The sequence below is a fragment of the Chiloscyllium plagiosum genome, chromosome 25 (assembly GCF_004010195.1).
Source record: "Chiloscyllium plagiosum isolate BGI_BamShark_2017 chromosome 25, ASM401019v2, whole genome shotgun sequence".
NCBI classification, from domain to species: domain Eukaryota; kingdom Metazoa; phylum Chordata; class Chondrichthyes; order Orectolobiformes; family Hemiscylliidae; genus Chiloscyllium; species Chiloscyllium plagiosum.
The window spans coordinates 39,290,281-39,302,752 of NC_057734.1; the positions used below are offsets into that span (position 1 = coordinate 39,290,281).

Sequence of the window (12,472 nt, forward strand, 5' to 3'; positions counted from 1 at the left end):
AGAGGGTGGTACGTGTATGGAATGAGCTACCAGAGGAAATGGTGGAGGCAGGTACAATTGCAACATTTAAAAGGCATCTGGATGGGTATATGAATAGGAAGGGTTTGGAGGCATACGGGCAAAGTGCGGACAAATGGGAGTAGATTAGGTTGGAATATCTGGTCAGCATGGATGAGTTGGACCAATGGTTCTGTTTCTGTGCTGTACATCTCTGTGACTCTATAAACCCATTGGACTATAATCTGGTTTTGTGTGATTTTTAACTATGTGACTTGGTGACTTGGTGACATGATACCAGCCTTTGTGGAGTTATTTCAGGGATATTTTACTTCATCTCCACTGAACTGTACAATATAACAATCCAGATCTTTTGCCTTACACCCATTTCAGTTGCATGTTTAGAGATGAACGTTGGCTATTGGCCATGAGATGAGCATACCAGACTAATGAGATGCTCTAATATTCCCAGTGAATGGCCACTGCCTGTGGAATCTTACCATTTATATTCTTGACTTGTTCTGTCCTTCCTTGGATTTCTAAAACTCCATTTGTGCCATTTCTTTCTCCTGTTACCAGTGTGTACTCGCCCCTCCCATTGAAGGTGAAGTTTGCCCCATCAAAAGTAAAGAAATGTGGATCTCCAAATGTTGTGCCTAGAAGAGAGTTCAAGAAATTTAAAAATGTCTATATTTACAACAATTTGTATATATCTCTATATTTTTAAGAATGTCTCTTTTTTTTGGATTTGATTCGTGAGGGTGAATTTTACAAGGAATCCATAAATCCTGCTCTCTTATAGGGTTCAGAATGGGGTGGCCGAGAGGGGTCTTTCAGTCCTGGATCTGTACGGGGCTTACATTGCTCAGGTCAGGAGCTGGGGCTAGCAGCAGGAGTTCTGCCCCTGCTTTCATACTCCACCAGACCTCAACCCCAGCCAAAAGGCCCACCCAATAACCAATTGCCCCACAGTAATATTACACTGAAAACAATTTTAATGGAGCCAGGGTCATGCATGGATCCCCATTTGAGAAGAAATCCCATCATAGACAACTATTAACCAACTGGACTGTCCGGCCGCTCTGTAGGCTCAGTAGCACCAGAGCTGAGTAGTGGGCACTGCCGGAACTACAATCAATTCCTGATGGAGAAGTGTCAGGAATCCAAAATTTGAGGTAAGTCCAAGGGGTGTTTGAAAGATGGATCTGTCTGGCTCAGGGACAAAAGAGATACCCACGCTACTCCTTCCACCTTTGTTCCTAACAGCCTCCACTTCCCCTTGCCACCTACATTTTAGTGGTGGAGGCAGAATGAGGTACGGTGGCTCAGTGATTAGCACTGCTGCCTCACAGCACCAGGGTTCCAGGTTCGATTCTATCCTCGGGTGACTGTGTAGAGTTTGCACATTCTCCCCGTGTCTGCATGGGTTTCCTCCGGGTGCTCCGGTTTCCTCCCACAGTCCAAAGATGTGCAGGTCAGGTGAATTGGCCATGCTAAATGGCCCATAGTGTTAGGTGGATTAGTCAGAGGGAAATGGCTCTGGGAGTGTTACTCTTTAGAGGGTCTGTGTGGACTGGTTGGGCCAAAGGGCCTGCTTCCACACTGTAGGTAATCTAATCTAATCTTAGGTAACCTCAACATTCCCAAGGGATGGGGGACTGTCTGATGCATTATCCACCCAGTGTAATTTGAGGACCAGACAGGGTGTTGGGGACAGCAGTGAAATTACAATCTCAGAATCAACTTGCTGCCCAGGCAAGTGTGAATCAGATGGTCATTATACAAAATGCCCACTTACAGGCTCACTACAGAGAAAGGTCACGAGAGGCCTGGTGAAAGAGGAACCAGTTATGATCCCATTATCTCAGGAGAGATACACTAAGAATGGAGGCAATTCAGAGACGCTTCACTAAGTTAGTAACAGGTATGGAGGAACTGTCTGGTTGAGTAGGTTGGGCCTATACTCATTGGAGTTTAGAAGTATGAGCAGCAGCCTTATTGATGGACGTACGATTCTTTAAAGAACTGACAGGGCAAAGAGTGAAAGGCTGGTTCCCCTTGTGGGACAGACAAGGACAGAAGATATAATCTCAGACTAAGGGGTTGCCCAGTTAGGACAGAAATGAGGAGATACTTCTTCTCTCAACTGGTAGTGAATATGTGGAATAGGCAATTAAGGCTGGATTGTTAGGTGTATACAAGGCTGAGAGAGACAGATTTTTAATCAGTATGGGGATCAAGAGTCGGGGGAAAAGGCAGGAAAGTGGACTTTAGGATTATCAGATCAAAAGACCATAAGACCAAAAGACCATAAGACATAGGAGCAGACATTGGGCCATTCAGCCCATCAAGTCTGTTCCGCTATTCAATCATGGCTTATAGGTTTCTCAACCCCATTCTCCTGTTTTCTCCCCATGACCATTGATCCCCTTGATACTCAAGAACCTATCTCAGTCTTACATATACTCAATGACCTGGCCTCCACAGCCTTCTGTGGCAATGAATTCCATAGATTCACCACTCTCTGGATGAAGAAGTTTCTCCTTATCTCCGTTCTAAGGCTGTGCCCTCGGATCGTGGACTCTGCTACCAATGGGAACATCTTCCCAACATCTACTCTATCCAGACCATTCAGTATTCTGTATGTCTCAATTAGATACCCCCTCATCCTTCTAAACTCCATTGAGTTTAGATCCAGAGTCCTCATATATTCCTCATATGTTAAGCTTTTCATTCCTGGGACCGTTCTTGTGAATCTTCTCTGAACACACTCCAGGACCAGTACATCAGAATGATCTCATTGAATGGGGGAGCAGAAATGATGGACTGAATGGCTCATCTTATAATCTTATGGATCAAGCTGAAGTTAATAGAGAAAAAATCTGTGGTTATTTGCCATAAAATGGTATGCTTTGAGGTCCACAATATTTTCAGCTGTTTGACTAAATTGACAATAGGCCTGACAAACAAGTCCTGGTTTTGGACTTCTTTGGCAATTCTCAAGACCATTTAGACTATCCATTATTGTCTTCATGCATCACTGCACAGATAAGTACCCATCCATCCTTGGGCCACTGTCTGTGTGGAGCTTGCACATTCTCCCAGTGTCTGTGTGAATTTCCTCCAGGTGCTCCAGTTTCCACCCACAGTCCAAAGATGTGCAGGTTAGGTTCATTGGCCATGCAATTGCCCATGGTGTCCAGAAATGTATTGGCTGGGTGGATTAGCTGTGGGAAATGTAGGGTTACAGAGACAGTGTAAGGTTGTGGGTCTGGGTGGAATGCTTTTTACAGGGTCGGTGTCAATGTGCCGAATAGCCTGCTTCCACACTGTAGTGATTCTATGATTCATTGCTGTCCTCCCTTACCGGCTTTTGGAGGCCTGTAGGTTGTGCAGTCACTTGAAGGTCGATGTAGAAAGTAATACTGGCAGTTATCTGACCACAGGCAGCAGTAATAGAAGCTCATCACGTCGTAGAGTCCGTGAGAGAAGCCAGGAACTCTTGGGGGCTTCTCGTATGGTGGGGAGCCCCAGTCATGCCCTCGGTCAGGGGTGCTGCCTCCAATAGAGTCTCCAGTTAGAATCTGTCTGCCTTGGGCGTCATAGCAGCACTGCTGTCCTGCTCCATACTTGGGGCTGGGGAGCAAGAATAATCCATCAGTGGGAAAATGTTGCGGAAAAGAAAAATCGTCAATAACCAAACAACAATAACTTGGATTATGTAACACATTTAAAAGGAACAAAATGGACCTAGTTTCATTGCAGATGCATAAATGGACAAAGATTGGCACCAAACTACATCAGGAGACATTTGGACAAATGAAACATTATTTAGTCAGAGGTACCTTTACAAAAAAAAACATTATTTAGCATTCTTCATGGTCAATGGTCATTTGAAATTGCTATACAGCTAATGATGTATTTTTGAATTGTATTCATCATTGTGAGGGAGGACCACTGGAAGCCAATTTGCATGCAGACTACAACAATAATAATGAGCAGGATAAGGCGATGCTGACTGAGGGGAGAATGTCAGCTAGGATGCTGTGATAACTCCCTGCTCTTTTTCAAAACAGTACAATGGGTTATTTTGCATTCACGCAAGGAAGCAGACTCAATCTAATGTCTCAACTGAAAGACAGTCTCTCCAAAAGGGTGGCACAGTAGCTCAGTGGTTAGCACCGCTGCCTCACAGCGCCAGGGTTCAACTTCAGCCTTTGGTGACTGTGTGGAGTTTGCACATTCTCCCTCTGTCTGGGTGCTCCAGTTTGTTCCCACAGTCCAAAGGTGTGCAGGTTAGGTGAAATGACATGCTAAATTACCCATACGATAGGTGGGTTAGCCATAGGAAATGCAGGGATAGGGGCTTGTTGGGATGAATGGCCTGCTTCCACACTGTAGAGATTCTCTGGATACTGCTCTGGAGTGTTAACCTTGCTCTTTTAGAACGAAGCCTGAAATTAGAACCTCACCACCCAGCAGCATGAGAGCTGTCAATCAAGTCACAGCTCACTGAAGGAGAATTGCAAAGGAGAGAAACGAGGTAAAGGCAGACATGTGCATTGAGGCAGTTGAAGGCATGGTCACTAAATTTGAGCCAGAGCAGATTACGGATGGTCAAGAGGCCAGAATTAGACAACAGCAGAGATACCTGGAGGTATAGATATAGAGGAGGCGAAACAGAAAGGAAATGGTGAGGCCGTGAAGGGACTTGAAGACCAGGAAGAGAAGTTTGAATCAATGCCTTATTGAACCAAGAGCCAGCGCTGGCCAGAGGCGAGGGGTTAACAAGTGCAAATCTAAGCACACAAGCTCACCAGCCGGATGCTTTCTGCGATTAAGCCTATTGTTCAAGGGTCTGTTGATGTCAAGCACAGAGCTCTTTCATAGTTAAGCTGCTCTGCTAATGCCTAAGCTATAAAATTAAGTAAACAACAAATCAATCAGCCCCATCAAAATGTACAGCTTGTTGGAGTAAAGTAAACCAATTAACTAATAAATTATCTGTATACTTAAACAAACGATAAGGATAGTCCTGAAATATCTAGCATTCCAATCCAGTCATTGTGTCTCTTATAACACTCTATTTTGCATCAATAACCTTTCTGATTACATTCCTGTCTTGAATACAAGTTCATATGCACTGCTCATGTCTCAGTGTTAAATCCAGCATTCTGGAACTGCAACAGTCATCAACAAAAATGCTGATCAATCAAATCCTTTCCTCCCAAAATCCCTTAACCACTCAACCCATTTGGTTCCAAAAAAAGGAACAGCAAAATAATAGAAGCACTAAGGGGATAGTATAATAAAGCAGGGTGCAAGACAATTTTACGACTAGACCATAAGGTGGAGCCCCTTGCCCAGGGAGAGAGTGAATTGGAAAAGCGTAACAAGGCATTTACAATGAAAAGGAGAGAGACTAAGATAGAAGAGAGGAAAGCAAAGGGACAGAGATTAACAGAGAGGGTAAAAGAGATAGAAAGTACAAATATTATGGGACTGCTCAGGGACTTTACGACATAGTGTTGAAAACCACAAATACAAATAAAACAATAAAGGCTACACCAAATTAAAACGTGTTATCAACAGCCATCAAATTATGATTTTACGGCCAGAAATATGCTGTTTAGAAGCATGCTCGAAAATGATTGGACATACTTCAGAGTCCCAAGGCCATAGAGAGGAATTAGAAACACCTGAATAATATAGAAGAAAGAACAAAGTATTTCTATAAACTGCTTGGAAAACCTCATGTCATTTCAAAGTGCTTTACCGAAACGAAGTACTTTTGAATGTTGTCATTGATGACATGTGGAAAACTTTGTGTACAGCAATATCCCACATGCAGCTAAGAAAAAGTGACCAGATAACCTGTTTCTGTGACGTTTGTTGAGGGCTAAATATTGGGAGAGTATTTCCAGCTTTGAATTTAATTTCTCCTCCAGCAAACGGCAGCAGGCAGAGTAAGTTACAGTGTTATTACTTGCTAGCAACGGGGCCAAACTGATCCCCCAGTTGTTGAGGAACTATTAGACTTTTAGGCCCCTCACAAAGTTCTCATCCTGACCCCGCTTTCCCCACACTGAGACCGACGTTGCTTTGGCTTTGCCCTTCTCCATCCCCACTCCCTTCACTGTCTCCACAACACTTCCAATCTCTTCCTTCTGCTGGTAGCCTCTTTTTTGTCTCTTATTCACACCTTTCTTCTTTCCCCTTCCTCTCTCATCTTATTATTCCCCTTTTCTTGCCTATGCTTTCAATCCAGTCCTTTTTGCCCTCTCTTTCCTTCCCCCGCTTTGACTCCCATCATATTCTGTTCCTTTCCCAAACCATGCATAACGCAAGAGGTACCTCCAGAGCTGATCCTTGCAATACGTCCTGGCTGCAATAAAGACCTGAGTAAGCTACAGCAGTGTGCATATCTTTCGGTCTGTGAGCTTCACATGCTGTATAGGGAAGGTGCTCCACCTAGTGTCTCATCTGTGAAATGATAATGATATGTTTTCACAGCAACACATTGCAAAGAGACTGATGAAAAGTTCTACACTAACATGTATGGGTGGCACTGCTGCCTCATATCACCAGTGACCTGGGTTTGATTCCAGGCTTGGGTGAGTGGAGTTTGTCTATGTCGAGTTTGCACATTCTCAATATGTCTGTTGGGGTTACCTCCCTAAGTCCAAAGATGTGCGGGTTAGGGTGGACTTGGCCATGCTAAGTTGCCCACAGTGTCTAGGAATGTGCAGTAGGGTGGACTTGGCCATGCTAAATTGCCCACAGTGTCCAGGAATGTGCAGGCTGTGTGGATTAGCCATGGGGAATACAGGGTTACTGGGATAGGGTAGAGGGTTGGGTGTGGGTGGGATGTTCTTCGGTGGGTCGGTGTGGATTTGATAGGCCAAATGGCCTGCTTCCACACTGTAGAGATTCTACACATGGCTTACACATAAGCCTTATTTCAATTGAAATATTTGGGATGGAAGGGGAGCAATAATGATAGGGGATTCTATTGTACATTCTATTGAAATAGACATTTCTACAGCCACAGATGTAACACTTGATTGAATGTTGCCTTCCTGGGACCAGGGACCAGGATATTACTGAGTCACTGCAAGACATTCTGAAGGGAGTAACAGCCAGAGGCAATGGTTCATATCAGTACCAACAATTCAGGTTTAAACAAAAGTGATGAGATCCTGTAAGCAGTATATAAGAAGCTAGGAGATAAATTTCAAAGCAAGACCTCAAAGGTAGTAATCTCAAGATTATTCCTAGTGCCACATGCTGGTGAGATCAGGAACAGAAGAATGGATCAGGTGAATGCATGGTGCAGGTAGGAGGGATTTAGATTTCTAAGGCATTGGGACTGTTTCCTGGGAAGATGGGACCTGTTGCAGGTGAATGGGTTTTAGCCCAGCAGGACCCGGTCAAATATCCATGCAGGGGCATTTGCTGGTGTGGAGGTAGTTAAATTAGAGTGACAGGAGGATGAAAACAGACCAGGGAGGCAAAAGAGATCAAATGAAAATAGAATTGAAAGATAGAATACTAGAAAGCAAAAGTAGAAGGTAGAGAAAAGAAAGGCTACCAGCAACTAGACCATCGTAAAAATGTGAAGAAAACAATTCTCTAGATATCTTACTTGAATGCACAGAGCATTCAAATTAAAGAAGATGAATTAACAGTGGTAAACAGATACAATATGATTGCAATTGCATAGATATGGTGTAGGTTGACCAAGGCAAGAAACTGAATATCCAAAGACATTCAATATTTCAAAAGGACAAACAAAAAAGGAAAAGGTTGGTGGGATTGCCTTGCAGTAAAGGATGACAGTTCAATAGTGAGAAAGGTGATCAGCTCAGAAAATCTAAATGTAGAATTAGTCATGGTGGGATAGGAAATTAGAGATGTGACAAGGACGATTCACTAATCATTGGGGACTTTAATATATTTATCGACAGTGAAACCACATTAGCAATAATATTATGGTGGATGAACACCTGGAGTGTGTATTGTTTTTTACGCCAGTATAGAAGAACCAATTAGGGATCAGGCTATCCTAAATTCAATATTGTGCAATGAATAACTACAAATAAGAATTAATAATCTTGTTTTATGGTGTCCATTTGGGATGAGTGACCATAAAATGTTAAGAGTCCTTTATCGGGATGGCAAGTAAGGAAGTTCAATCCAAAATTAGGGTCCTATATATAAACAAAGGAAATTATGAGGGTATGATGGGTGAGTTCGCTGTGACAGGTTGGGTAACTGCATTAAAAGGCATGATGGTAAATGAGCAATGGCTAATATTTAAGGAATGAATGCATGCATTATAACTGTTGTACAGAGTCACAACAGAAAAATCAGTCCAGCCATGGCTAACAAAAGAAATTAAGGGTAGGTAGTATTAGATCCAAAGATGTGTCACATGAATTTGCTAGAAAAAGTAGCAAACCTAAGGCTTGGGAACAGTTTACATTTCAGCAAAGGAGGATCAAGGAAAAAATAAGAAGGCAGGAAAAGAGTATCAGAGTAAATTTAGAAGGAACATAAAAGCAAACTGTAAAAGATTGAAAAGGTTGAAAAAAGGAAGAAAATTCGTCAAGTCAAATGTAAGCTCTTTACAGTCTGAAATCTGAGAATTGCTCATGTAGAAAATTAAAGTGGCAGAGAAATTAACAACTACTTTGCTTCTGTCTTCACAGAAGAAGGCATAGATAGCTTCCCAGTTAGGGGACCAAGGGTATAATGAGAAAGAGGAATTGAGGACATCAAAATTAATAAACAAAAAAAGACAGTGCTGGGGAAATTAATGGAACTGAAAGCTAATAAATCCCCAAGGTCTTATAGTCTACATCCCAGGGTACTAAAGGTCGAGCCAACAGAAATATTCGATTCATTGGTTGTCATCTTCTAAAATTCCATAGCTTCTGGAATAGTGGCTGCAAACTGAACAGTGGCAAATGTAACCCTGCTGTTTAACAAAGCAAGGGGAAAGAAAACAGGGAATTACAGACCAATTAGCTAAACATCAACAGGAGGGAAAATGCTGCAGTCTAATAGAAAGAATGTTGTAACAGGATTCCTATTATAAAAGAAGAGGGTAACAGGATTCCTAGGCAATATCAATGGGATTGGACAAAGTCAACATGGATTTATGAAAGGGAAACTATGTTTGACAAACTGCTGGGATTTTCTTTGAGGGTATAACTATGGGATAACATAATGGGAAAGGAGTGGATGGTGTATTTGGCCATTCAGAAAACTTTTGTTGAGGTCCCACGGAGGAAGTGAGTGTGCAAATCAAAGCACATGAGACTGGTAGTAAGCATGGAATGAGAACAGGTTGGCAGGCAGGTCAATCTCAGTATGGAAAGTGGTGACTAATGGGTCCTCCAAGGAAAAGTACTTAGGCCCCGGCTATTCACAATGCAGTAGTTCCCCTCCCCGACACCCCCCCCCACCCCACCCCCCATTCATTTAAATGGAAAATTTGCCTTCCCAGCAACCCCAGTCCCTGGTTCCGGAATGTTCCCTTTAACATGTTAGGGCCGCAGTAAACCACGGGTAACTGAACCGCGGAAAACAATTCCACGGATACGGGGGTTGCGTGCATATATCATCAATTTGGCTGATCAACTGTAATATTTCGGAAATTTCCAAAATTGTGAGACATGAGGAAGATGTAAAGAGGCTTTGAGGTGATTCAGATAAGTTGAACGAGTGGGCAAGTAGGTGGCGGATGCAGTATAACATGGAATAATGTGATGTTGTCCACTTCAATGGGTGAAACGGGACTGGCAGAGTGTTATTTAAATGGTGATAGTTTGGGAATTGGGGATGTACAGAGAGACCTGGATGATCTCATACACCAGTCATTGTATGCAATCATGCTTGTGCACCAAGCAGTTAGGAAGGTAAATGGTAAGAAAGCTTAAGTACAGAAACAAGAATGTTTTACTGCAGCTGTACAAGACCTTGGTGAGATCATACCCAGAGTACCATGCACAGTTTTGGTCTCCTTACATAAGAGATTTGCCATTAAAAAAGTGCAGTGAAAATTCACCAGCTGAATTTCAGGGAAGGCAAGAGTGCTGGTTGAGGAGAGGTCGAGTTGACCAAGCCTGTATGCACTGGAGATTAGAAAAATGAGAGGGAATCTCATTGACATGTATAAAATTCTGACAGGGCTGCAGGAATAATGTTTTCCCTGGTTAGGAGCGCCACACAAAAGAGTCACAGTCTCAGGATAGGGGATTGACATGAGAAGAAACCTTTTTGGTTAAAGGTCAGTGACCCTGTGGTATTCTGTACCACAAAAAGCTGTGGAAACCAAGTTACTGATTATTGAAATAGATTTCTAAACACTAAAGGTGTCAAGGGGTAGGTAGATAGAGTAGGAGTGTGGCATGAGGTCAAGGATTAACCATGATCATACTGAATGTTGGAGCAGGCTTGATGGGCCAAATGGCCTACTCTTCTTCCTATTTTCTAAGTTTCGTTGTTTGGATGGAACAGGAGACTTGACTTATCACTTACCTTGCTTGGATAGCTCGAACACAGTGTGCAGCTCCTGGGTGATAGGTACATTTACTCCCCTTCTCAATGTCACACCCATAGTCTGTCTGCATTAGAAATGAGATCTTTCAGTCAGTCCAGCCTCAAACATCTTTAAAAAGTCTCTCTTTTTCAATTCATTCTCCCCCAGTGGAATTGAATGAGTGCCTTTGCGGTGCGTACAAGCACCACTAGTGACATCCTGCATTGTGAAGAGGAAAGAAAGCTGAGAGGAGATGATTTCCTTTAAATGTCATCTAAGTTGTCTCACAAGAAAAAAATATAAACATGTTTACCATTATTCGAAAACTCCTTGTTTTTCTTCCAGCCTGACTTCATTATATGATAGAAGAAACAGAAGCAGTAGAGCATTCGAACCTTCCCTGCCATTTAATATAATTATGGCTGATCTTCTGCCTCAACTCTACAGTCCTGCTTAATGTCTGGTGCCTTGATTCTGAGGCTCCAAAGATCTGTCTATTTCAGGCTGAAATATATTCAAGAATGAAGCATTCACAACTCTCCAGGATACAGAATCCCAAAGATTCACAAGGGAAGAAATTTCTCCTTGTCCCATACCACAGTGCCAGTTGTACAGTTTTCAACCTGGGAAAACCATCCCCTTGGTCTCTAGCCTATCAAACTTCAATAAGGTCATCTTTCACTCTTCTAAACTCCAGACTAATCTATTGAACCATAGCAACAGATCCAATGCATGTCTCTTCTAGTTTAGATATGAAGACTAAAACTGAACAGTGTTCCAAGTGGGGTCTCATGAAAGCCAGGTACAATTGTAGTAAGGCTTCCTTATTCTTGTACACTAATCTCCTTATAATAAGGGCCAAATTGCAATTTACCTTCCCAATTACTCACTGTCTGCATGTTAATTTTCTCTGTTCCATGTATGAGTACACCGACATCTCTCTGATCATCGACGTTTAGAAATTTCACACATTGTACAGAGCAGTTGGCTGTGGGCTTGTGGCGCAGCAGAAGAATGTCTGACTCCACATCAGAAGGTGGTGTCTTCAAATCACATCAGGCTCACTGCAGCTCAATTTCTGGCAGCACGGTGCTCAGTGGTTAGCACTGCTGCCTCACAGTGCCAGGGACCCAAGTTCAATTTCCACCTCAGGCAACTGTCTATGTGGAGTTTGCACATTCTCCCCGTGTCTGCGTGGGTTTGCTTTGGTTTCCTCCTTCAGTCCAAAGATGTGCAGGTTAGGTGAATTGGCTGTGGTAAATTGCCTACAGTATTAGCTGGATTAGTCAGGGGTAAATGTAGGGGAATGGGTCTAGGTGGGTTGCTCTTCGGAGGGTCTGTGTGGACTTGTTGGGCCGAAAAGCCTGTTTCCACACTGTAGGGGATGTGATATTTAAAAAAAAAATGCTTTTCTATTCTTGGTACCAACATGAATAACCTTCCCCCATATATTGTGCTCTACATGCCATTTTGTTTCCTGTACTACATCAATAACCACACCTCATTGTCCTTCATTGGCTGTGAAATATCTGGTTTACTTGAAAAGTGAGATATAAATACAAGTCTTGCTTCTATTTCTTTTTTGTTGCTCATTCATTTAAGCTGTCTATATCTCTTTGCAGAATCTTTGTACCCTTCTCACAATACACATGCCCACCTAGATTTATCATTAGCAAACTTAGATACATTATTCTCAATCTCTCTGTTTAAGCCATTACTACAGATCATAAATAACTGAGACCTTACACTGATCCTTACAGCAATCCAGGAAGTCACGCCTGCCGACTGGAGAGTATCCCAATTAACCTGACTCTTTGTTTCTTGTCAGTCAAACAATCTTTCATCCATGCTAACAAATTACTCCACCTCTATAAGTCCTTATCTTTTGTATCAACATTTTATTGCATTTTAGAAATCCAACTTCTTTAC

At 42.5% G+C, this 12,472-nt stretch overlaps 1 protein-coding gene across 6 annotated transcripts in view; it reads right to left on the reverse strand.

The window, feature by feature from the left end:
* The window catches only part of susd2 (sushi domain containing 2), a 125,965-nt gene that overhangs the window by 92,376 nt on the left and 21,117 nt on the right, over positions 1-12,472 (reverse strand). For all 6 annotated transcript variants that reach the window (XM_043715912.1, XM_043715915.1, XM_043715916.1 and 3 more), the window contains exons 6-8: positions 10,543-10,628; positions 3,365-3,633; positions 498-653 (exon numbers count right to left, since the gene is read on the reverse strand). In XM_043715912.1, coding sequence (XP_043571847.1) covers positions 498-653; positions 3,365-3,633; positions 10,543-10,628 — 511 coding nt within the window. The remainder of the gene's footprint in view (positions 1-497; positions 654-3,364; positions 3,634-10,542; positions 10,629-12,472) is intronic.